We start from the raw sequence: 20,406 nt of genomic DNA on the forward strand, positions 1-20,406 counted from the left end.
GCTCCCGGATAACGAAATTGTTGGCAAATGAGCAAGAATAACCGACAGTTTCGATTCGCAAAATTTTGTGTACGTCTTTCACAGCAGAAAGATACAAAAGGAAGGTTTCTTGAGGCATGCTAAATTCTCAGTGATCACTCACAGCAACGAGCTTGCGCAGACTCTAGATATGTTTAATTTGTGTAGGCAACTGAAGATATTGCGGCAGGATCTATTTTAATATCGGAGCCAGCCTTTGCAGCTGTTGTCAACGATGAGTTTGAGATGACTTGCTGTCATCACTGCTTTGAGACTACAGCAGAAGATTGGATTGTGTCAGTCTAGATCTGTCTGTCTGTCAGTCTGTCTGTCTGTCTGTCTGTCTGTCTTTATATGCTTTACAGATTTATTATTAAACCAGCAGTAGTCAGGCTGAAATTTGTATGAATATGGTTTGCTAAGGTCAATGTGATGTCATGCAATGAATTGATCTCGGTTAGTTTAAAGAATAATTATTCACTTAATTAAAGTTAATGGTTGATTTAGGTCACTGGAGCTGCTTATTTAATAAATGTGCATCACTTTTTTTGCAAGCTTGTAGTTGCATGCTTGCAACGATCTCAATCTACTGTTTAGTACACACACACACACACACACACACACACACACACACACACACACACACACACACACACACACACACACACACACACACACACACACACATTTTATTCATTTAGAGATGATGATTTATTTGGCATTTGGGATATCAGTATAGCCAAATTGTTAAGGTTGAATCAGTTATTAAAACGCAGTTAAATAATGCAACATTATCCACACGTGTTAATTAATGACTTCAAAGACTGCTCGTGTTGTTTTCTGTAGACTGATAGCTAGCGTGGTTGGTTTGCATATCTGTGTGTATAATAGTAATAGTAGAATGTGCATGGCAATGAGACTGTGTTCAATACACTTGTCTCATAGTGAGCGAATTCACTTTTTGGCATGCTTACAGGTGTGCTAATTGTGGTTGGGTAAGATTTTGTTCATCAGAATGTGAGAGGAGTGCGAACCGTCTATACCACTTACTTGAGTGTAAACATGCAGCTTTACTTTGTCAGGTGAGTGCTTACTATTGGTTTACAGTTTAGCTAATTATTATTAGTGTTGTTTGTGTCATAGGTGGATAAGTGGGACAGAAGTATTGTACTTGCCATAAGAATTCTTCTGGCTGCCAAACCTTATGAATTACTTGCATCAAGTAATATGAGTGTGTTTCAGAGTCAATGGTTTAATTTGTTGTTTGTTTGCAATGGTAATGGTTTTCCATTTGTGTCTATACTATTGTTACTTTAGATTTGTCTGTTGTGTGTGGGCTCTTACTCTTTGCCTGGTTGTCTGTTTGTTTTTTGCTTATTTTTACAACTCATAGCACAGTGGAACGAGATATATGGTGTTTTCAGAGGTTTTGTGGCTGTTTGTCTGTCTGTGTGTTTGTTTGTAGAGACGATATTTGTTGATTAAAATATCAACATGAAATTTTCAGAATATGAAGATCTTGCCAAATCCGGACGAGTTTAAGAATTTGTGAAAGAAATAGCAAAAAATTGGCACGTGGGTTGTTCGATCTTATCATAGATGGCTTTTTGTTCACTATGTCTTGCCAGATTTTAAGACTTCCCTCTCTCTGTTTTGATTTGGTAGTTATCAGTTGCATGGTGAACGTGCTAGTCCATGTTCATGTCAAATTTATTAGGACTTTTTGAGGTCTTAAGTTAATTAAAACAAGCTAATTAGAACAAGTCCAAGGCATGCACAATAGGATGATAAAACATGATTATATGTATCAGACTTGGAATGCGTAGTACGTATGCAACTAAACTGGTACCGTACCAATGGCCAACTGTTGGTGTCTTTTCTATCTCATCTGTTGTTTTGTGCCGTCCTATGAATATCTTTATTGTGTATATTGAGGAGACTCAGATTTTTATGTGTTAAATGCAATAGCACATGTGCAGTCTCATTCAAGTTGTGACACAGATCCAATTCCAGACTGTGACAGTAGCGGATGTTTCCAAAGTCTGTAATTCAGTGTGTGAAGTAAATGCTGTGCCTCTACATTTGAATGCATTGTACTTCAGGTGACTATTGCTCTGTATACTCACTAATGACACATGACAAGAAACAGCCAGATGTTGCTGCTTGTTACCAAAAAGTAAACTTTATGACTTAAAAACAGCAACTGTAAATAATTTAATAATAATATACTATTAGATTGTCCATCAACTGGCTGATGCATTTGTGAGTGATATCTTTAGGCCAAGATTTGATACATGTAGGGATACTGAGTTGTCAGAGAGCAGGACAACATTCCAGCAGCTAAGCTTGTCAGAGGTTCAGGACAAAAAAGATGTTGTGGAAAAACTGCTGCTGCACCACCTGATGCAACTTCGGTGCAATGTGCATGCAATAACCAAGATTATCAGTGAAGAGGAATCAGGTGGTGGTAGGTCGGAAGTGAGTGGAAGTGTGGAGAGACAGAGACAGGTCAGATTGGCAATGGCTATCTTTCCTACTGCCAGTCTTCTTAATCATTCTTGTGACCCAAATACAGTTGTAAGGTTGGTGTGACTGAATTGATAGTCTGACTTATAGCTCATTTTATTCTTTCTTGCTGCAGTTATGAGGGTAGGTGGATCACAATCCGAGCTGTTAGACAGATTTCTAAAGGAGATCAAATTTGTCATTGCTATGGTTCATTGTTTTGTTTGTTGTCTGTGTACATCAGTTATTTCTGTTTACATATGACAGGTCCTCATGTTAAGCACATGTCATCTGAAAAGCGACAAAAGTTGTTGAAAGAACAATACTTTTTTGAATGTGACTGTTCAGCATGTGTGAGGTACGTATCTATATGTTTTATCACAACATGCAACTGCCTACACTCTTACAGCCAGTCCAGCTCTAGCTGTTGTGTTGTTGACTGTTACGTTGTCAGTGTTGCTGTAGCCCAGTCATGGAGAGACTTATCTTGGGTATCTTGTGCTGTGATTAGACTGGCTCGAGTGTAGCATGGGCTGTGCTTTGGACTACTTTAGTTTCTTTCCTTAGTGATTGCTCAATTCGTAACGGATTTCCAGATGTTTTTCAGTGTCCTGAGTGTTCTGAATCTTTGAAAGTTAGATTGCATCTGTTCAGTAATTGTCTACCCTTCAGTTGATGGTTGTTGTTTTCTACCTTATAGGCTCTGGGTAATGATAGAGCATTCTGTAAAGGGTGTAAGATGTCTTTTGACATGGCCTCTTCTCTGCAGGTATGTGATGTTGAAATAGATAAAAGCTTCTTCCAAATAAAGATTGTACATTTAATCAGAAGAAAAGTATGTCACAGCCAATACATCTTTGAAATTTCATAGAAATGAGTGGATAAAAGACAAGCACTTTACATCTAGGTTCTTTCAAAAACATGTAGAATGAGATGTAACACAACTGAGGATTCCAACAGTATAATGGTTAGAGTAGCCATTTGTCTGTTGCAGTTACAATCAATGGCCATTACTTAGTGCATGAAGTGGTGGTTCTGATGTGGCCACAAGTGCTTCAGGAGTTTTGAGTGATTGCGATAAACATGCAGATTTGATTGTATATAGACGTCATTTGTGGACACTTGATGCCAAGAAAACTTGCAATTCTCTAGTATAATTGGAAGGAAGTAGAAGTTGCTCTGGCTAGTGGTAGTCCTTGGGTGCATGAGGTGAATTATTTTAGGTGTCTTAATTTGTAGATACACATAGCTGTACTAAACAATTTTTAGTAAGTACTAACGTTTCTCAGAATACAACACAACAAATGACAAGCTTGAGACTGTTCTAAAGGCTGCATGACATATTTGGAGTGCATTGTTTGATCGTAGGATTGGAAACAAGCTGTTCACTTGTATGACCAAGGCACAAAGTTGGTTGACACTGGCAATCATAAAGGTCTTACTTACATGATTGGTGGGTATTCAGTGGCTGATGGCAATGCTTTCGATTTTCAATTGTCATGTAGGGGCTCTCAAATCTTTTCGTAATTCCTTGAAGATTTGTAGACGTTTGTTGCACGTTAGCAGCAAAACACTTGGCCAAACTCATGACAGCATTGCTGAAGTTTATGCTTTGCTAGGTATAGTGTAATCTGCAGCCATACAATACTGTAGCTTCCTTTTGTAGGACAGCAGTAGGTGTTTCATATGCTTTCTGTCTGTTTTCAGGCAACTTTGCCAAAGCAGCTAGCCATTGTGCAGGCAGCTGTAAGACGGTTGAAGCACTCTATGGCTCTGACAGTGTAGAGTTAGGAAATGAACTGTTCAAGCTATGTCAATTGCAGTTTAACGCGTATGTAGGATGAATCAATGACTTTTACCTGTGTAATATGGTAAATGATAGTTTATGATTATGCTGTTTTGCTGTTAGACGAAAACCTGTGGAAGTCTTGGAAACAATTGGTCGAGCAAGGCACCTACTTTGTCTGTATTATGGCAGTACAGATGAGCGTGTTGTGGAATTGCAACAAATGAGGGAGTTCTTGGTTAGTTACATATCAACCTTATCTAATTATTGCGTGTTCTTTATATCTCTATTTTTGTTTTGGAGCAGGCAGTTTGAAGGCACGCCCCATAAGTGAACAGAATATTGGTGTCTGATTTGTGCACATTTGTTTATACAGACCTTTTTGCTTATTTTCTTTTGATCAAACTGTGAGAATCGATTTTATTTATGAGAATGTTGGGTTACTGAAAGTCCACAGCAGTGTGCAAAAATGTTGTTGTTGTTGTTGATAGCTGTGTCCTTGCACCAGATCTCTGTGTACAATGGAAAATATTTACTAGTTGTATGGTATCTGTAGGCGCTATCTGTAGGCGCCTCACGTTCGTAAGTAACACGTCCAACGGGAGTTTTCAGAGCATCTACTGAAACGCCCAGTCCTAGCTAGACAATACGTATTTGTTTGTTGAAACCCTAGCAGTCATGGAAGTAAACATGCAAACTTCCTAGTAGTTTAGATTACATATATAGGCCTGGTATAGGTAGTCGTCGTTTTGCGATGTGATCAAGGCAATTGAAATGTACAGTCTAGGTATACACTCAGTGCCGTTGTAACGACAGTGGCATGGTATTTATTAATATCGGCAAACATTGACTATCAACAGTGTTAGATGCAGCACAGTGTAGTAAAGGATTGATTGTAGTATGGAACGTGTGAATAGTTGACTGTAGGTGGCATTCAACTCCTGAAGGTGTTTCTTGGTTGTCAAGTACACACAGTCCCTAGCTACAATACAAAAGGATGGGACGACGGAAGTTCATGAAGCGTCTTCGTCGCCGTTTGGTCACTTAGACCAATCGTTCTTAGACTCATCTGCAGTCGGACACGGAAACGATTTGTAAGGTAGGTCCTATCATGAAACGTGGTCGTGGAGAGGAGAAATTTGAGATTTGTGTGTGTGTGTGTGTGTGTGTGTGTGTGTGTGTGTGTGTGTGTGTGTGTGTGTGTGTGTGTGTGTATTTTTGATTTTGTGATATGCAAACTACCCCAAAACGCCCCAGACTACCCCAAACTACCCTACTCACCCAGTCCCTAAACATATAACTACATTACAGTGACAGATATATATATATATATATATATATATATATATATATATATATATATATATATATATATATATATATATAAAGCTCCAATGCCCGGCTTCGCCCGGGTAATAGTTTAATCACACAAATTATTGATTTTGCAGACACTGGTTGCTATTAATGACAGACAGACAGGACAGACAGACAGACAGACAGGTCGCCTTTATAGGTAGAGATTGTATATCATCTTCCGCTGCACGCGCTGCAGCAGTTCTGTTGCAGTCGGCGGCCAATCGTTCTTGTCTGGCTACAGCGTGTTCCTCTACGCGAGTTCTAGCAGTGGTGCACGTGTCGCGATTAATCTGAATTCGTTGCTGTCTGTCTAACTCGTTTTCGTTCGCGCGAGCTGTAGCAATTCTGCGTCTGTCGCTGTCTAATCGCCATTGTCTCGCTGCCTCACCTTGCTCAGCACGCGCTCTCGCCGCTCTGTCTCTGTCGCCGTCCAAACGATCGAGGCCATCTCGCTACTTCATCTTCTTCTAAATGTCTCCGTTTTTGACTGGCTGCAGCTGCAGATGAAAAAACGGTCTTCCGTGTCTTCGGAGTCATTGTAAAAACAACGAAAAATATTGCGTATACACTTGCAATCGTATAGCACTCCCTGATATTGCGCAGCTAGTAGAATATCGGCAGTGTGAACCATCCTCTAGAGACATCGTCACTTCTCTCCGCTGCAGGGAGTGCATACCGTCCGATGTCAGGAACGGGCCGTTTAAATTTGGTGGAGATACCGTCCGATCCCGTTGAATGTCGTCAGGAAGACAAATGAAGTCACGTGCAGTTAGCCGAAGTCACAGCTCATCCGATCTTGCCCTTTTCGACGTCGTCGGCAAGAAACGACATGATCGGCGCCTACCGTCCGACGTCAGGAACGGGCAGTCTAAAGTCGGTGGAGATACGATGCGCCGTTCCAGAGATATTCGCGCTCGAGCGGAAGCGAGTGCGATCGGCAGGAAATCGCGTCGTCGTGGGAGAAGTCAGGAAGACGACCACAATCTCACTTTCGACCCGAATGAATTCGGCGTGCGCGAGCCACATTCGGCTGAGATCAGACTCGCCGTTTTTGAGAAACGCTCTTACAGACGGACACACAGACAGACAGACAACAAGGACTTTATGTCCTGACTAGTATACATGACCCGTCCTTCGTACGGGCAAGATACTGTAGTGTAAAGATAGGTCTGTGGACACGTCACGTGCATCTTTGTTGCGAGGTCCCGCATGCGCTGAATGAATTCGAATCTTGCTCTTCGCGCTTGTTTCGATAGAAATCGACACACTCCCCGTGTAGCGCTTGCTGCAGAAACGTGTAGGTTGGATTCGGTGCAAATGCAATCAGACTTTGGAGAGAAACGCAAGCGATAGAAGAGTAAGTTTCGTCGGCAAGAGATATTCGATTGCTCGAAGCTTTGCGAAGGACGGCAATGCATAGGGTCTACACAGGACTGGTGTGGTCGTGTGTTCGAATGAACTGGAATGTGTAGCGTTAGCGTCATCGAGAAATTTTACGCGGGGTCGACCCCTCGAGAGGGGACCAGATACATAATTTTTTCAATTTTTTACGTAAACCTTCCACTGTGCATGCCGAGTGTGCGTGCCAATTTCGGTTGCGAACGGACAAAAGACGTGGCTGCCAAACGCGAACACACACACACACAGACAGACAGACAATTTGAGCCTTCTATCTATATTAGATAATCTTATAGAACTTGAAATCTGTATGGACTCGTAATTAGCCTTTATTTGCTATTGTACTATAGTTCATGTTTGAAAATATACTACCATTGACAGACAGACAGACAGACAGACACCTATGCTTTATATATATAGATATAGCCATATAGGACTACGCCCATTTCTGTTGTGCGACCCGGATTAAAAGCCTCGCTACGCTCGGCAACTACATGCAATAGATCTCCTTGGACATGTAGGCTGCAACTCTCTCTTACCCCGGCCCTGAAACTCTGTTGTTTCTGATGCTTATAGTAGCCCACATTCGAATGCGCAAATTCGCGAACGTTCTCGATTCGCATTTGTTCCATATCAGGTGAGGTGTGGAAACGAAACACTGCAGACTTGAGGTAGACATGTACTGTTCGACGTACATCATACATAGCTTTAGCGTGCGTTATGGGATCGTTACATGGCCATGGTAGACGTTCCTTCCAATTTGTTTGAGTCAGTTCATTACTACGTGGCAAGAGACGACGATCGACAGGTTTTCAAATTTTTCCACTGCGTCTACGCCAATAACTAAGCATTTGACCAGACGAGAAGTTTGCTGCGACAAGGAGGTGCCAATCGTGAATTCTCTCTCAACGAACGCGTCACTCACATCATAGCGGCACCAGATATTTTACCTTCGTCAGTTTGCAACGACACCATCTTTCAAGCGGTAACCGTGAAGGTACACTACACAGATTCTGAACGACTCACTAGTAAATGAAATGAGATCTAGAGACTATGAGTTGTACTGTATGTGTGTAATTGTATGTGTACCTAACATCACTGGTCATATAGGCTAAATTAGAAATTATTAAGAGCATTTCTCACGAGTTTATAAGAACGAATGAATAATTGTATTGTTATATAGAAACACAGTGCAGTGAGCTCTAATTAATTTTTCATTTGAACATTTTGTTGTATGTTTGTATTGTCAGTTTCTAATTTTCTGTTTTGTTTGATTTGTGATAAGCGGTTGTAACAAACAAGCAAACAGTTGCTGGTCCATCTTTGTTGCATCAAGTTTTGCAGTTTTTCTTGATGTGTGTGCGTGCATATGTGTGTGTGTGTGTGTGTGTGTGTGTGTGTGCGTGCGCGCGCGCGCGTGTGTGTGTGCGTGTGTGCGCGTGCGTGCGTGCGTATGTGCGTGTGTGTGTTTAATTAGGAACAATTTAAGATGGCAACACAATCTTGGGAATTGTAACTGAACTATGTTGTAGCCTGAATGGGTAACGATGTCAGTCAAATGCAGATCTCTGTTGCCGTATCCTGCACCGTCATTGATCTTGTGCTTTGTAGATATTGCTCTTTTGCATTTCTTGTTGATTAATAACATTGTGTTTTACCTTGACCGCTGATGTTAGCACTGATCCCTTTGTACTGAAATCAGATCAACTTTTTTCAGGAGTGGTGGTTTGTCCTTCACAGGTAAGTAAAGCATCTTAAATGAATTAACCATTATTACGTAGTGAAATGGTGTTTAGATGTCAGAAGCTGACAGACATTCAGTACTAGCCATGGTGACATTCTATGGTGGTCGATATCAGGCTCGACTGAATTCAAAGTGTTCTCATTTGGTAACACCTGGTCCATTTGGTGTAAGCAATCTGCTTACTTCATATTTTTATGGCACTCACTTAAGTGCTGTGTGTACTGTATGTAACAGGCAAAGTATGCATGTGCTGTCAAGCATAGTGACACTGTTAAAGTAGTGACACCTGAATGGATTATTGATTCTATCAAGGCAGGTCACTGTTTAGACGAACGTAACTATAGTGTGTCTCCACCTGTGAGTGCAACTGAGAATGTAGCTGACAACAATGTTGAAATTCGAAATGCTGAGAAAGAAGGCAACTCTTTATCTGTGGCAGCACCATCCGTGGAGCTTCCTAATGAGTATAACCGACAGCATGATTTGATAGAAGATAAAGATAACCAAAATCTTTCCATGGACACAGGTGAGGAGGACATTTGCTCTATTATTACTATTGTATTGTTACCAGAGATTGTGTTTAGCATGCACTGATGTGTCGACTACGGACTGTTTTCTTAAAAGCTGTTGTTTCGTTTTTGTTGATTATCCTAAACTTGTTGGTGAGGAAACCATCAAGCGATGGAGTCAGGTCAGTGACAGTGTTGATAAAGCTTGGAATTTTTATATTATTGAAATTAATGACGGACAAACAGTATGCTTTATGTTTGAGTTTGAAGTTGGTTTACCTTTCATGAGCTGTTTTGTTTTAGTGTTGGTTATGTGTTATTCTCGTCAGGCATCTTGTATTTCTGTTAGTTTATTACGAGCCATGGAGGGACAGTGTTATCTCAGTATAACATGAGAGAGTGCAGTCATGTGTTGGCTTGCAGTCAAAGCAATAGAGTCTTTGCTAGGGTGCGCTGATGTTTCTCTATTTGCAACGCTCGGTAACAATAGTGTGGTTTGTCGATTAGGCGTACGTTGATGGCACAAAGATTGCAACTCTGTACTGGCTGAGTGATGTGCTGATGCAAAAGCGTTTGTCACCTCCTACACGCCCTCTTCATCTTCCTGTCCCCTTTACTACTGATGTTGGAGATTGCAGATCAATGGTATACCTTGAATACTGACACATTGCTTGATTAAAGCTACAGATGGTTGTGAAATTTCTGTTAGAACATTTGTTGCAGTGGCTTTACTGTGACTTGGCAAAGACGTCATGTTAAAGACATGATTATGACTGTTGGGGCGAAGTATTCGGCAAATATGACAAGATCCAATAGTCACTTGATTTGCAAAAGGTTAGATATGTGTCCGTCTATTAGTGATATACACAGAATGTGGAGGTGGGTGGTAATGCCATCAGCAGATCAGTAATAAATATTGTGTACAGGTATGCCTTTATAGGAGCTCTGTTGCCTTACTACTGTTCATGGTGTGCATGCCATTGTTAACTGCTAATGTTTTGCATCTAGACCTTCAGGAGAGAAGTACACAAAGGCCAAGGAATGGGGTATTGTCATTGTCAATGCTCGATGGTTGGCAGACATTGTCAGTGGTGAGATTCACATGATTAATATTAACTAGCTTATTGTATACCTCTGTTTAGGTCTGTCTGTCTTTAGTGTATTATCAGATCACATTATAGAGGATACCACTAGCAGTGTAGTGTGTTAGAATTTTAGAGCTTTGATTATGATTGCCTAGTTACTTTGATTCTGTGTGTTAACTGCTAATAGGCAGTAGGGTTATTGTCTCACTGGTTCGTTAGTTGTATCTGTAGACTCTGAGGCGTTTTCTTTGTCTGGTGTTGGAAACAACAGCTTGGATGGTCAGTGCTTACCTGCCAGGCATTTCATGCTGCTCTAAACTGGCAAAGCTGTACTACATGCAGTTCATAACTTCTATGCCAATTAATTGTATGTATGGCATGCACAGGCAAAAACATGTAAATTTGTATGATTTAAGCAGTTGTTGTGCCATTGACTATAATAATTATTAGTGATGTATGTTGTGTGTGTATTAGGCTGATGATAACGAATACACTAGGAAGCTGGTATGTAGGGCTACAGTCAGGATCCATGCTAATGCTTAATCAAGTTGACTTTTATTTATTTGTGCAGTTTTGTTGTTGTTGTTGTTGTTGTTGTTGTTAGGCATGGTTTGTTTAGAGTGGTAAAGCAGTTGTGTGTACATCTGTATTGATTGGCTGTATGCCTAGTTGTATTGATGTAGTCATGTTTAGTGATAGTTTTTATGCTTGATTGTTGTTTGTTAGGAGGTGTTGTACCTGATCCATGTCATAGCAAATATAAGGTTACTGACAGCTTGGTTGACGAGTTTTGTCTGGACACCAGCATACCAGATATTCAGTGGATGCTATGTATGCCATCAATTCTTAAGCTTATTAAGTGTTCAACAGAAGCACAGTAAGCATGCACTTCTATCACTTTAGCTTGCTGGGGTGAGGATGTCAACAGTACAACAACAGGCAAACAAGCAGCAGTGAAACGGACAGCATCAGAAGCAGAAGTGACAACTTGAGGTTATGAAATCATTCATGCGTGTTACTTATTGATGTGTGTTGTGCAGTTGTCACCTGCCTCTTTATCTCAGAAACGAAAAAGGTGTGGTATGTGTTGTAATGCAGTTACAGATTGCTCTATGTGTTGATTTACTGTAGTGAGAGGAGTAATCGATTGAGTTATTGTGGAGTCCCAGCTGTGATGTTTACTGGTCTGGAGTCTGCTGAAGTCAAACGTCTTACAAAGGCAACTGACTTGGAATTTAGTTCTTGGTGCATGATTTACTCTTCATCTGCTATTTGTACAGATGATAGTCAAACTGGGTGGAAGACTGGCTGAATCTGAGATGACGTGTACTCACTTAGTTACTAAAGAGGTGAGAAATTGCATTAGTGCAGGACTGTAGTGATGTTGAGTAAGTGTCAGTGTCATTAGATTCATCGAACAATCAAATTTCTTTCAGCAATCTCTGTCTGCCACTTTGTGGTGAGACCCGAGTGGTTGGAGCAAAGCTTTACAAAAAGCTTGTTTTTAGGTTAGCTAACTTAAATTAGTTAGTCTGTGTGCTGCAATTCAGGGTCTTCCAGGCAGTGTTTCGTTATCTAAGTTGTTCAGTCAGTGCGAGGAGTTTTAATCAAGATGTCATGGGAAAGAAGGGGATTGTTTGTATCTTTATTCATACAACTTTACTCTTGTGAATTTGTATGAGCTGGTAACTGTCATGGATCAAGGGCAAACATCGAATGGGGTTATGCATGCTCTCATCTGCTGTTATTGCATGACTATGTTGGGATCAAGTTTGGAAATTAGATCAAACACAGCTTTGTTATTATTTATTGACTTTCAGTCGTTTAGATTGCTTGGTATGCATGTATTAATTAATGGCTACAACCAGATTGTCACAATGATACCTATTGTGTGCAAAGAATGTTTTCATCCTTGAAAAGAAATGTGGAAACAGATTTATCTTATTAGTTTATGTCAAGGTTTTGTTAATGGTTTGCTTGGTTTATCTAGACGTATATATATATATATATATATAGTGTACAGTATATGATACTGATGACGGAGAGGGTCTGGCTACACGAAACTAGAGATTGACTGTGTATAACTGCACCGTGTAATTTTTGGTGATACTTCGTTGGCTCTGTTCAAAGAAGTTTTTTGTCTTTTGCGTGTAGTTTGTATTAGTAATAATGAACTGTTGTATGTTAAATATTAGAAGAGAATGACTTTCTTGTACGTGACACTATTGGAGAGCAGCAGTGGCAGTTGTCATTGGAACGGACGTTAGAATTAGCTCATCAGCGACCATTGCTTGAGGTTTAACCTCTATTGTTTGATTTTCAGTGAATGTTGTGGTAATGGGTGTTTGCTAATGTGTAGGGTGCGTTTGTGTATGCAACATCAAGTGTAATGCCTTCGCCTTCTCAGTTAAAAACTATCGTCGAATGTGCAGGAGGAACGGTGTGCCAGTTGTTGTAGAAGTACATATCTGTGTTGACTTGCATGTTTCTTGCAGATGCTCACTGTTTTGCCTACTAGCAGAGGAGAGACGCTACCGAATGTAAGTTTAATACTAACCGTCAGCTGTTGAACTTACAGTCTCAGTTTCTGCAACTGTTAGGGCCATCCATCAGTGATAGTCATTTCTTGTCCAGCTGACCGTCTCCAATGCAGACCATTTTTTGAAGCTAAAATAGGTATACGTAACATAGTTAAAGCTTGTTGAAACAAAACATATGTAGGCAAGCAGTGACTGTACTGGTGTGAGATAGCAACCGTTTTATACTGTTTTTGTTGTTCTAGATATCTACTTGAGTGAGTTCATTCTTACGGGTGTACTAAGACAGACATTGGATTATTCATCATATCCATTCAGTACGGGTGTACTCAATTAATGGCGTTAGCTAACTGTGTGTTTCCTTAACTGATCGCACAAATAGGATGTATCCAAGCTGAAAAAGTTGTGGCATCACACAGTTTCTGTTTATATTAATTTTGTCTTAGGTGAGAAGCAAGCTAGATCTGTATAGCTTTTCTGCTTCTTTTTATTACTGATATTTGGCAGGAGGCATTCTGCATGAACAAGAAAAAGCGTATTACCCGTTGACAGTGGAGACATTTACAATGACAGTGGAGATTTTCATGTGACAAATACAACTTACAGGACGGAAATTTGCGACGATGCTGGTGTTCTACTCAAACGTGCTGTTAGATGGGATAGGAAATTCATTTACATTAAATTGGCGTCGATCTGTCAGACTCTCAAGAGTTGCATGCTTATAATACCTCACAATAAATTTATACATAGGTGGCAAACGAAGCTGTGTTTTACGTTTGTTTTTTTTGTTTAACAGGCATTGAAAATTATAACTACGGATCAGCCATCGTCTAATACTCTTAAACGTATTACTTGCAACCAAATGTGTGTGAGAGTGGGTCTTGGCCTCACAACGGCTCTGCTTTTCGGTCTTAGCTACCGTGATTTTGTTACAGTGTGCTTACAGGAGCTCCTGCGAGCATACTGTAGGGGCAATAGCAAGTTGTGGTTGTGTTAATTTGTCAAGTGAAAGAGATGTCGACCTGTTTTGTTTCAGTAGCTGTTGTTGTTGCAACATCATGTAGTACACATCTTACACGCTTGCAGTTTGCTGTGTGTTCCTCTCAACATTGTCAATTAGTTGGTGTACTGTAGTGTTTAGAGTGATTTAACTAAATTTAAGTGAGAAGCTGTTTCTGTTGCAGCAATGCTGTCTAGAATGTTGATGGTTAACTCTAGAGTGTTGGTTGAATTACAAACAATCCATTATTTTAGTTTTCTAGAAGCTTGTGTACAGCCATTAAAATCAGCAACATAATGAGAAGATAGTAGACCGCACCAGTCTGTAACAGGTAAGCTCCAGAAGCATCTAAATTCGTTAGTGTCGCACCAGTCTGTAACAGGTAAGCTTCAGAAGCATCTAAATTCATTAGTGTACGTTAGAAATTGCGGAGATAAATTTTATAGGTGTGTGTTACCAGTTGTGGAGGTGTGTAATGTTGTAGATGGTTGAATAATGGTAGTCTTGTTTGCTGCCTTTTCCGATCCATTGATCCTTGTCTTGCCAATTGTTGGAGTTGCTATGAAAGGCAAACCTATACAACATTGTAAAATGTTAATGTATATCTAACAATAATTGTTATAATCATATATATGTAGTACAGTTTCGATCTAACAAATAACCATGACTTAGTATGTTTCTACACGTACGTAATAGAATTTAATTAAAAAGCTAATTAAAATTAAGAATTTAATTAATGCGTTGTTTACATGCAGTGTCAAGTACAGTACGCCGTAGAACTATGCGTGTGATAGTGTCTTCAACTTGCCTAGAGCTACTTGATGTTGTGACATGATCAGTTTGCATTCAAGTCTAGACATACGGCTTTGCACTAAAATGTAGTCTAGCTATAGATTGAATAGTCTCTCAAATAATACTAGAAAACTCTATGGTACAGTACATGTACTAAAAAATATGATTGTACTCTGCAAGCAACACCGACATCCTGAAGTAGATGTCACGAGCTCACTGTATACCGTATGGCCATGGAATGTTGAGAAAGTGTAGGAGAAAGCACATGATCATGACCATTCTTTTGGTTTCTGAACGATATGGATAGAATGTGAACTCAATGCGAAAACAGAATTGGTGACATAATTATAACAATCTTTTAGGCTTTCAATGTGGAATGCCGTGAGTAGAATTTACGTTGCTACAAAGATAAATGTATTTGCAAATCAATACATTGGCCATGGACAATTGCAAGCTAGCGCGCGCGGGTATATTCCGCAGGCAATTTGGTAAAGTAGACACAGTCTTGGTTAGAATACGTAACTTGGGATAGTATGTGCCGCACAGATTCTTCTCCTAAAGCGAAACGTATCAGCAGCAGTGTCCTACACTTGCTATGATGGTAAGTATCCGGGACACGTTACGTACTAGCAGTTGTGTTGCATAATCAAATATAGTATCTAAACGATACATGGTGTCAGGAAGTGAACCTTGAGCTCTACAATTGGCGATGAAAAGGAAGGAAACGGAGTTGGATTCCGGGATCCAGCTCTGCTCATGCTGCAGGGCGTTGTTTCACTACCGACTCTCCTCAGATTGAAGGAAGGAGACGCAAAGGACAATTGGCGGAGATGGAAGCAACTATGGGCATCTTAAAAAGTGGTTTATATCTAGTTTGAAGACATAGCACAGTTTGCAACCTTTTTGTCACGTGCGTTGGTCACGAAGCACTAGATTTGTATTTGAGCCAGAGCAAGATAGGAAATATATAGACACATTTCTGAAAGTATTGGAAGACCACGTCATGGGATTAGTGAATACTACGTATGAACGGTTTTTGTCTAACAAACGTGCATGACCAACAGCCAGGAGAGTCGCTCAACGACTACCCTGAAAGAAGAAATTTGTGCGGGAGAAAATTGTGCTTTTTCTAGAAACATCACTACTTGTGCGGAATTAATTTGTGCGACAATAAGGCCATGCGCAGTAAGATCATGCGCAAGGGAAAAATATGTGGAATTTATTTTGTGCGATGGGCTTGTGATTGCACAAAATCGCACGAATTTTTCTCCGCACAAATTTCTTCTTCCAGGGTATTTAACGAACCTGAAAAGGAATGATTACAACATGTGAGTATGGTGCGATGGCTGATGAGCTGTTGAGAGATAGACTTATCTGTGGAATCAAGGAAGATATGGTTTGAAAAACGTTGTTACAGAAGAGGAATCTTACCCTAGCCATGTGTGTCGAATGGCTGAAGTAGCAACAAAGCAGGTCAAATCAATAACAGAGACTGATACATCTATGGTACAAGTAGTGAGAAAGCACGAACAAGACACCCACTCCAAAGGCTATGTCAAGAAGCAAGAACAAAGGCAAGTCAATTTAATATATAATATATAACTACCTATTCGCTCCGCAAGGTCATTCATCTGTCAATGCACTTAGTCCCCCAAGTATGTAGGCGTCTTAACCTGTCTGCCACTACGTGTATTGCTCTTGTCTTGTTTGATTGGCTGTCACCGTTTGGACAACAGCAATGTATATTATTATTATATACACATAGTGGCAGACAGGTTAAGACGCCTACATACTTGGGGACTATGTGCATTGATGGATGAATGACGTTGCGGAGCGAATAGGTAGTTATAATTATTGAGTTAGCACTATGTAGAGTATTAGCTAAGGGAAGGGGATGGTCGGTATTCCATGTCTTGCCAATTTGCTGTCCCAGCTTGACAATGATTGCCTTTGATGTTGTCTCGACCATTGGTTCTACCTCAATGAACCCTCTATAATAGTCGACCAATATAAGGTAGTCTCTGCCGTGAAAAGCAAACAGATCAGCACCAACTGTTTTTCATGGCCCATCTGGTATGTCATGTGACTTGAGAGTTTCCTTTGGTTGTGCCCGGTAATATCATCTACATATGTCACATTTGCTGACGTAATCCTTGATGGCGGAGTTCATGCCCGACCAGAATACACAAGCTTTGTCTCTCTGGACACACCCTCCAATTTCCATGTGTTACATGTGTATAAGCGCTAGTGTGTCGCATAGAAGGAGGAATTACACATCTATTTCCACGATAGATAACTCCACCCTCTACCACTACTCATTTTGAAATGGGTGATATGGTGCCAGCACTGGATTTAGCCGGTGTTTTCCTTCTGGCCAACCTCTACGAATGGTGGTCATCAGCTCTTGCAATGTTGCCTTCTGACTGTCTTGAATGTTGGAGTTTGAAATGAAAGGGCAATTGACTGCATCGACATTTTCCATCTCCACTTCAAATGGAGATCTAATACCCAAAACTTCACCAGCCTCACCAAAACCATCTTTTCTTGTTTGTCTAAGTGAGCTCTTGACAACGTGTTTGCCAGCACCAACTCTCTCCAGGTTTCTATGTTATTATCATTTGGTACCGCTGCAGGCGCATTAATGTTCTCTGCAGTCTTGCTTGAACTTGTTGGAATGCAGCCTGCTTGACTTGTTGGAATGACCATTCATGTTTACCTGTCCATTTCCAGATCACATCCAGATGTGTCAGTTGCCTCAAAGGCTTACACATGTCCGAGAGATTGGATAGATAGCTAGACAAGTAGTTCACCATTCCCAATAGCCATTTGATGCCCTCGACATATTGAGGTGGATTCATGCCTACTATTGCGTCAACTTTGGTTGGATCTGGTTTGAGTCCCTCCGATGACAGCATGTGGCCCAAATACTTCACTGCTGATTCCCTTAGTCTGAATTTCTCTTTATTGATTTTTACTCCTCGCATTCGACATCTCTCTAACAATGCAGTCAAGTTGCCATCATGATCTTGTATAGCTTCCTCCATGCTACCGCCCTCACCTACTACGAGTATGTCGTCAGCAATGACAAACACTCTTTTCAGCTCTTCCAGCTAGGACTTGATCCAAATGGCGTTTGATCAGTTCCGGTGCCGGGAAATGCCAAATGACGTGTGTAACCACTTATACCGACCAAGATGCTTCCCAAAAGTCGTCAAATAGCTTTACTCTTCATCCAATACAAGATGCCAAAGCCATTTTTAACATTGCCGACGCTAAACACTTTGGCTTTTAAAGTTGCAGCATAAGCTCATCCACCGTCGCTGTTGGATAATGTGACCTTCTCAATGCTTGATTTAGCTTTTTTGGATCCATACAAATTTTCAACCTACCATTTGGTTTCTTCACTATCACCAATGGTGATATCCATTTTGTAGACTAACTCCTTGATCAATGTCTCCTGTATTGCTGACGGGACCCGTCTTACTGACTCTTGCACAGGCTTGATAGACGTATCAACCTCCAAATGCAACTGGCCCGGTAGAGTTCCTAAATCTCCATTGAACACCTCCTTGTACTAATGCATAATCTGTGCTAGCTAGTGTAAGGGAAGACTGCAATTCTCTGATGGTTTTGTGACTCTCCGTTCTCATCACTTGAAGTATGTTGTTGTACCTCACAGTTATTAGCGGCATTTGTTGTATGCCTGTTTTGCCTTTTAGACGTCCATGTCTAGACAAAGTATCTCTAGAGTCACTAGAAGAGATGCATGCATTATTAATGAATCATGAGGTGCATTCAATTTGCCCATCCAACCATTCCGGAATGAAGAGAATAGTCATTCCAACTAATTTGAACACTCGCTCAACTCAAACCGCATTCCGGAATGAGCTGTGTACAGTTGTTGAAGTGTGTGATGCTTGTGCAGTACACGTGTAGTTTCTGTACGTCTGTTGTCATGACTGATGAGCTATTGCGCATGTATAATTTACGGTTTGGCCAAAACGAACAGGAATATTCGTTTCATTCGCACACCTTCAGTAAACCTATAAACCGAGTAAACCAGTCGACAAAGTGGTTATTCAGAATAGTAAACCGATCATTCCGGAATGGAAATCGAATGATTATTTCAGTATTAATTCCAAGTATTCCAGAATGGTTGGTATGGGCAAATCGATTGCACCCATGGAAACGCTCTTGGACTGTCTAGGGTCAATTTTACTACAAGTTCAAGTCGTAAAGACACATAAACGCTTACCAAATGTTGAAGAATATGAGAATAGGGTTTTATGTGCTGTGTTCTCTGTTGTCTTGGTCAATGAATGTGATGCAGAAGGAATTGGTAGTAGATGAGACAACGTAGCAGTTGGTTGTGGAAGTGAGATTTCAGACGATACAGCACCCGTATTCCCATTTTCTTCTAGCACATCTTCCGTCGTTGCCGCACCTAATAACATATTTGTAGTTGTTATTGTTGTAGGAGTCATGATCACTTGTAGCCATGAGGACGTATATCTTGACTGTTCGTAGAAGAAAGAACCTAGGCAACACGGTATTGGTATTGTCCAATTGTGGTGGCCGAGAAGATCGAGTCACCGCGTGCAATCTCATTCCTTGCAAGCCACTCTCGTGCAAGGTATTTGACACAACAACTTAATCCCTGTTTTGTAGTCAGTATAGATCTGTAAGAGCTTTTAGTAGATGCGCTATTGCATGATGGAAACGCTTTCAGACTGTATATGTGGTCAATTTTACAAGTTCAAGAGGCACAAAGACACAGAGACTCACCAAATGTTGGAGAATATGAGAATAGGGTTAAGTGCCACAGTCTGTTAGCTTCATCAATGAATGTGATGCAAGGATGCATGGTACAGTAGACGAGACAACGTACCTGTTGGTTGCGGAAGTGAGATTTCAGACGATGATATGGTACCCGTATTCCTATTTTCTTCTAGCACATCTTTCGTCGTTGCCGCACTTAATAACATAGTTTTAGTTGTAATTGTCGTAGGAGTCATGATCACTTGTAGCGATGAGGACGTATATCTTGACTGTTGGTAGAAGAAAGAACCTAGACGACATGGTATGGTATTGTTCTCATTGTGGATGGTGGCCGAGAAGCGTTACGGTGTGCAACCTCATTCCGTGCAAGCCACTTCCCTTCAAGCCATAATATATACGACCTAATTTCTTTATAGTAGTAGTGTAGCAGACTGGCCAAGTCTTCACATTCATCTACACTTTATGAAATAGGAGAGATTTCGTGATGACACAAGCCTATATAATTGTATATAGGTTTGCCAAACACGTGCATGACCCGATGAGCGCGAGAATCCTCGGTCATGGTGCAGAAGTGCAAGTTTTGATATCAATGGTCCTGTGCAAACTCATCTCATGTAAGCCACTCCCACTCAATCGACACAACAGCTGAATTAATTCCTGTTTTTGCAGTCAGTAGATCTGTAAAAGCTTCTAGGAGAGATGCACTATTGCATGATGGAAACGCTTTCAAACTGTCTAACTGTGGTCAATTTTACAAGTTCAAGGCACAAAAACACATACAGAGGCTCACCAAATGTTGGAGAACAAGAGAATAGGGTTCTAAGTACCGCGGTCTGTGAGCTTCGTCAATGAATGTGATGCAAGGAATCGATGCATGGTAGATGAGACAATTAACAT

General features: G+C 40.6%; 3 protein-coding genes across 6 annotated transcripts; 2 read left to right on the top strand and 1 right to left on the bottom strand.

The window, feature by feature from the left end:
• LOC134195584 (SET and MYND domain-containing protein 4-like) lies at positions 1–4,799 on the top strand. Its single transcript, XM_062664633.1, has 15 exons — positions 1–314; positions 995–1,100; positions 1,162–1,240; positions 1,987–2,058; positions 2,121–2,194; positions 2,254–2,600; positions 2,660–2,733; positions 2,791–2,881; positions 3,091–3,157; positions 3,224–3,292; positions 3,892–3,958; positions 4,029–4,142; positions 4,231–4,354; positions 4,433–4,547; positions 4,616–4,799. The coding sequence occupies exons 1-15, from the start codon at positions 265–267 to the stop codon at positions 4,622–4,624; spliced, it is 1,458 nt and encodes a 485-aa protein (XP_062520617.1). The 5' UTR covers positions 1–264; the 3' UTR covers positions 4,625–4,799.
• A 605-nt stretch (positions 4,800–5,404) lies between these two features.
• LOC134192975 (PAX-interacting protein 1-like) lies at positions 5,405–13,772 on the top strand. Of its 4 annotated transcripts, none has more exons than XM_062661739.1 (24): positions 7,511–7,871; positions 7,923–8,060; positions 8,596–8,639; positions 8,740–8,803; positions 8,860–8,973; positions 9,042–9,333; positions 9,392–9,498; positions 9,666–9,764; positions 9,824–9,961; positions 10,026–10,150; positions 10,325–10,407; positions 11,128–11,232; positions 11,305–11,381; positions 11,442–11,476; positions 11,533–11,620; positions 11,682–11,750; positions 11,810–11,909; positions 12,597–12,697; positions 12,761–12,841; positions 12,897–12,941; positions 13,002–13,077; positions 13,184–13,255; positions 13,321–13,384; positions 13,446–13,772. In XM_062661739.1, exons 1-23 carry the CDS (start codon positions 7,797–7,799, stop codon positions 13,371–13,373), a joined length of 2,181 nt encoding a protein of 726 aa, XP_062517723.1. In that variant the 5' UTR covers positions 7,511–7,796; the 3' UTR covers positions 13,374–13,384; positions 13,446–13,772. The 4 variants fall into 4 exon arrangements, 3 of the variants coding, with proteins under 3 accessions (XP_062517738.1, XP_062517723.1, XP_062517729.1); XM_062661745.1 differs by having other exon boundaries at positions 7,514–7,871; positions 13,184–13,243; positions 13,314–13,384; XM_062661754.1 differs by lacking the exons at positions 7,511–7,871; positions 7,923–8,060 and adding an exon at positions 5,405–5,408.
• Positions 13,773–14,188: 416 nt separating this feature from the next.
• Positions 14,189–19,230, bottom strand: LOC134176846 (uncharacterized). Its single transcript, XM_062643522.1, has 4 exons — positions 19,221–19,230; positions 18,986–19,174; positions 14,396–14,512; positions 14,189–14,337 (listed from the first exon to the last, which is right to left on the bottom strand). Exons 1-4 carry the CDS (start codon positions 19,228–19,230, stop codon positions 14,189–14,191), a joined length of 465 nt encoding a protein of 154 aa, XP_062499506.1.
• Between the last annotated feature and the right edge of the window lie 1,176 nt (positions 19,231–20,406).

This window comes from Corticium candelabrum, chromosome 1, assembly GCF_963422355.1.
Source record: "Corticium candelabrum chromosome 1, ooCorCand1.1, whole genome shotgun sequence".
Classification (NCBI taxonomy): Eukaryota; Metazoa; Porifera; class Homoscleromorpha; order Homosclerophorida; family Plakinidae; genus Corticium; species Corticium candelabrum.